The sequence below is a fragment of the Kryptolebias marmoratus genome, linkage group LG5, assembly GCF_001649575.2.
Source record: "Kryptolebias marmoratus isolate JLee-2015 linkage group LG5, ASM164957v2, whole genome shotgun sequence".
Classification (NCBI taxonomy): Eukaryota; Metazoa; Chordata; class Actinopteri; order Cyprinodontiformes; family Rivulidae; genus Kryptolebias; species Kryptolebias marmoratus.
Window position 1 is genome coordinate 24,229,552 of NC_051434.1, and position 4,296 is coordinate 24,233,847.

General features: G+C 38.6%; 1 protein-coding gene across 4 annotated transcripts in view; it reads right to left on the reverse strand.

Moving 5' to 3' along the window:
- ptprua (protein tyrosine phosphatase receptor type Ua) overlaps nucleotides 1-4,296 on the reverse strand; it is a 391,037-nt gene that overhangs the window by 293,593 nt on the left and 93,148 nt on the right. For all 4 annotated transcript variants that reach the window (XM_017431881.3, XM_017431879.3, XM_017431882.3 and 1 more), the window contains exon 2: nucleotides 2,772-2,900. In XM_017431881.3, coding sequence (XP_017287370.1) covers nucleotides 2,772-2,900 — 129 coding nt within the window. The remainder of the gene's footprint in view (nucleotides 1-2,771; nucleotides 2,901-4,296) is intronic.

A 4,296-nucleotide genomic window follows, 5' to 3' on the forward strand; every position in this document is an offset into this window, starting at 1 on the left:
ATTTTTATTTTAAATCGTACTCATCTGGTAGTCTGACAAGTCTGTCATGGTAATTTGAGTCTTGTCGGACGTCTGGGTGGTTCAAAGTAGGTGAAAGGTGTGGGCCGCAGACCTCCCAGCAGAGGCTGGATTCACCATGAGCACGAAGCAAGCGGGTGGATTTGACTCAGCATCAGGTGTTGACTCAAGCTGTCTGGACCCTCGGGCCTTTCCACACTTTTATAAGTGGCCCCTCAGGCAGCTGTCAAAATGAAAGACACAAACTGAATATTTTTACTTCCATTGTTCTACAAGGGGTGGCAGTGTCTCAGGAGGTCGGCGTTTGTCCTGCAACCGGACAGTTGCCAATTCAAACCACCCCTCAGTCCATCTCGGCTGTTGTCTTTGGGAAAGACACTTCACCTGCTTTGCCTACTGGTGGTGGTCAGAGGGCTCGGTGGCGCCGGTGTGATGGCAGCCTCACTTCTGTCAGCCCGCCCCAGGGCAGCTGTGGCTACAATGTAGCTTACTGCCATCAGTGTGTGAATGGGTGAACGACTGACTGTAGTGTGAAGGGCTTTGGGGTCCTTGGACTTGATAAAACGCTATATAATTGCAAGCCATTTACCAAGGCAGGGATGCCTGTTCAGTCCTCTTTTATTTGCTATGGTAATGGAACTTCTGTCTGGTAAGTCTCATCCTGATAAAACCAACAGAACTAGACTTGAAGTTAGTCCTATATACAGATGACCTCTATCTCTATCATGCTTTCAGTTTTAAATGCATTACATACAATTTCTGAATATAAACCTTAAAAGCAAAAATGAGGTATTTGCTATTAATAGAAAGGCAAAAGAATATCTGTTTAATGATCTACCATTCAAGAGATCCAGTTCAGGTCTTGGCTATCTTGACATGTACATAATGGTTAATCTTTATAAGAAAATACTTTCTCTTTTTGCTGACACAATTTTAACACATTCCAGTGTTCCAGTGGCCACTGGAATTAATGCAGTCAAAATTAATATCTCCCCATGCTTCTTCTGTTTCAACATATTCCAGTTTTTCTTCCTTTATCCATTTTCCATAATGTCATTTGTCTGATTCTGGATTTTATTTTGAGCAAGAAACAACCCAGGCTACACCATTAGGTCCTACAGAGGCCTAAAGCTCTGCGTGGAATCACTTCCTGACCTCTTGTACTGGACAACTAATATAAGAAATCTGATGTTTGGGTTCAGTATGAGGAGAATGAATTCCCCCATCATGAGTGGTCATGGAAGCGAATTCGGTCAATCTGGTAGCATCGAAAGCCTTATTATACTCACCACTTCACTCTCCTACTTCTAGTTACACTAATAATGTAATAGTGTCTGCCAGTCTTAAAACCTGGGTTTCATTTAAACACAGCTATAGCCTGCAACAACACTTTGTTGGGCTCTACTTGCAGGGAATCATATCCCCCCCAATCCTAATTTGATAGCACTTTCTCCGTATGAACTAGGTTTGGCAAAAAATCTGGAGAGAATTGCATGTTGATTCTACTTTTGCTTCTTTTTAACAACTAGTAGATGAATTTTCGCTTTATCTTTTCAGATAACCCCAAATGTGACATTATGTCTGTAGCTCTTCCCTGGAATTTCCAGCTCTTCTTAACCCCTGTGATTTTAAAGGGATTCTGAATCCTCACTGAGAAGAGCAATTTCTTCTATATATTCTCATTCTTTTACATATATTTAAATCATTTTAACCTTTCAAATCATTCTGCGGTGTTCTAATCTTTCAGAAGATATTTGGTGGGAGGTTTTAAAGAGAGGACACAGATCTTCAGTCTTTGCTATGCAGGATTCTACATCAAGCTCACTGTGTTGAAGCCAGAATCACAGAAATATTTGCCGGCCTGCTGTTCAGAAGACTAATAAAGCTGCTAAATTGGAAATCTGCAGCTCCACCTACAAATACAAACTGGATGAAAGAGGTTCTTTATTTTTCTAAACTGGACTCTTGTTTGACTGTATCATTTTTGTCTTCTGTTTAAGGTACAGATTGTCGGATCATTCTGAACTGAACAGTGATGTGTTTTGACATGCGTGTATAGAAGTGAATGTGTGTACGTGTGTGTATGTGTGTGTTTTGTGTATATGAACAGAGCAGGTTTTCTAGGTTATACTGTAATTGTTTTTTTTCTTGCATTTACTTTAATTAATTTCAGCTGACACAATTTTGTTTTTGTTATTTTTGCATTCCTGAACACTCATTTTTGCAAATTTTCCAGCATTAATGATAATTCATTGTACGTGCTACAATCTCATCCTTTTGGTAATTAATTTAAGTGATGCAGCATTTCTAGCAGTTATGATAATTTCCATTTCTGGCTCGTTGTTTCCTCTGCTTCTCTACGCCAGCCCACAAAGAACTACAGGCCTGAAAAAACATATGGTGGGAGACAAAACTAGCATAGTTGTCATTCAAATCAATGTTAAATATATATATATATATATATATATATATATATATATATATATATATATATATATATATATATATAATCTAAAATCTAGACATTTGTTTGAAAAAATTCTTTAGGACCTCACTGAATTTTAATTAAACTCCAGTGTTTATGAGTTTTTGGTTTCTGAGAAAAAGATGTATTTTTGGTTGAGAGAAAATGTAATATTTAGAATTTTATTCCATCAGGAAAGCATGTATTAGTGTACAGCAGCCAAACAAATGCAGTTTTCCCATCATGGTGTTCGGACCACCCAGAAACTGTGCCCCACTCTGAAGCCTACCTGGCAGAAGATCCGTGGTCGGGTGTAGCCAGCTGTAGGTCCTGATCAGCTGCCAGTCAAAGTCGTCCTCCTGGCCCTGTTTGTACTCACACAAACCAGAGTCTGAGTCTTCATCAAAGGTGCAGCCAGCTGCAGAGAGCAGAAAAACAATATGAGTCACAGGAGTGGAAACTAAAAGAAAGTATCAAACTAGTGGAGGTTTCTTTGCTTGATGTTGCCCAGAGAAAGCTTGTGAAGAAAACACATTATTACAGGAACATTATTGCTCAGTTACATCACATTCTGGCTGTAATTGTCTTAATACATCAACTCCCGGAGAGTCTTTGCAGTTCTAAACTAAATTATAGCTAATATTTGGCACCGGGCGGTCAGGACAGACTGCCTATCTCATCTATTCTTTTAAAATCTACCATCATTTGGTGCAGTTAGCCCTGTGGTGAAAAAAAATCACCCAGCAGCCACGGGTCGCACTAAGAGGCAGAAATAATGGGCAGTGAGGCCAGAGCAGCAAAGGGGGTCCTCCAGCTGATGGAAGACAACAAAAGGCTGGCTCTCAGCCTGTGAAGGTGACCCAGCCCTGTCTGTCACATAATCATCACTTTTACTTTCACAGGATTATTACACAAACCACAGGCTTTTAAAGTCACCAGTTCACATTTTGTTTTTCTTTAATTGGTCAGACATTACAGGCGCATTTCAGAGGATCTGAACCAGTTTGGTTCTGTGATGTGTGAGACGGACCGTTAAAGCAACAAAAACACAAATATTGACCACAGCTGTTTGATTGTAAAAAATCCATCAATTATTGGGTTTGAATATCAGTTAATTGTGTCAATCAATATTTCATTTGATCCTCATTAAAACTGTTAGTGCTGCCTTAAAAAGAGACTAAAATTAAAGGCCTGCTAGGTTTCTAAACTACGATCATCTTACGGTGAGAAATGGCAGACCTGTTGCTGCTTTGGTCAAACCATGTAAATGAAGACGTGTTAGCTCTCAGAGTATGACTCAACTATTAACACATCAGTATCTGTAACACTGACTGAGCTGTAGTCATTTATGTGTTTAATCAGTTTGACTAGTTATGGCAGCCATCTTGAATTGGAAGGATTACAAAAGGTAATCAGTGGTAGATGTACTTCTAGTGGTTACTTTCTGATAGTTTCATTAGTTTCATTGTTTTTCCCATTCAAACACTGAAATATTGCTAAAGTAGTTATTTTTCTCACATGGTTAAAAAAATGAAATAAAGGGATAGTTCAGCCAATTTAAAAGTTGGGTTCTTTATAAAAAATAAGTCAAAGACCACAAGGAGGGAAATGTGCCAGGAGACAGAGGGAGAAGAAGAAAGTCAAGAGTGTAGGACTGAGGGTTGCAACTCTACAGGTGCTGGTCATAAAATTAGAATATCATGAAAAAGTAGATTGATTTCAGTAATTCCATTTAAAAAGTGAAACTTGTATATTATATTCATACATTACATACAAACTCATATATTTCAAATGTTTATTTCGTTTAATTTTGA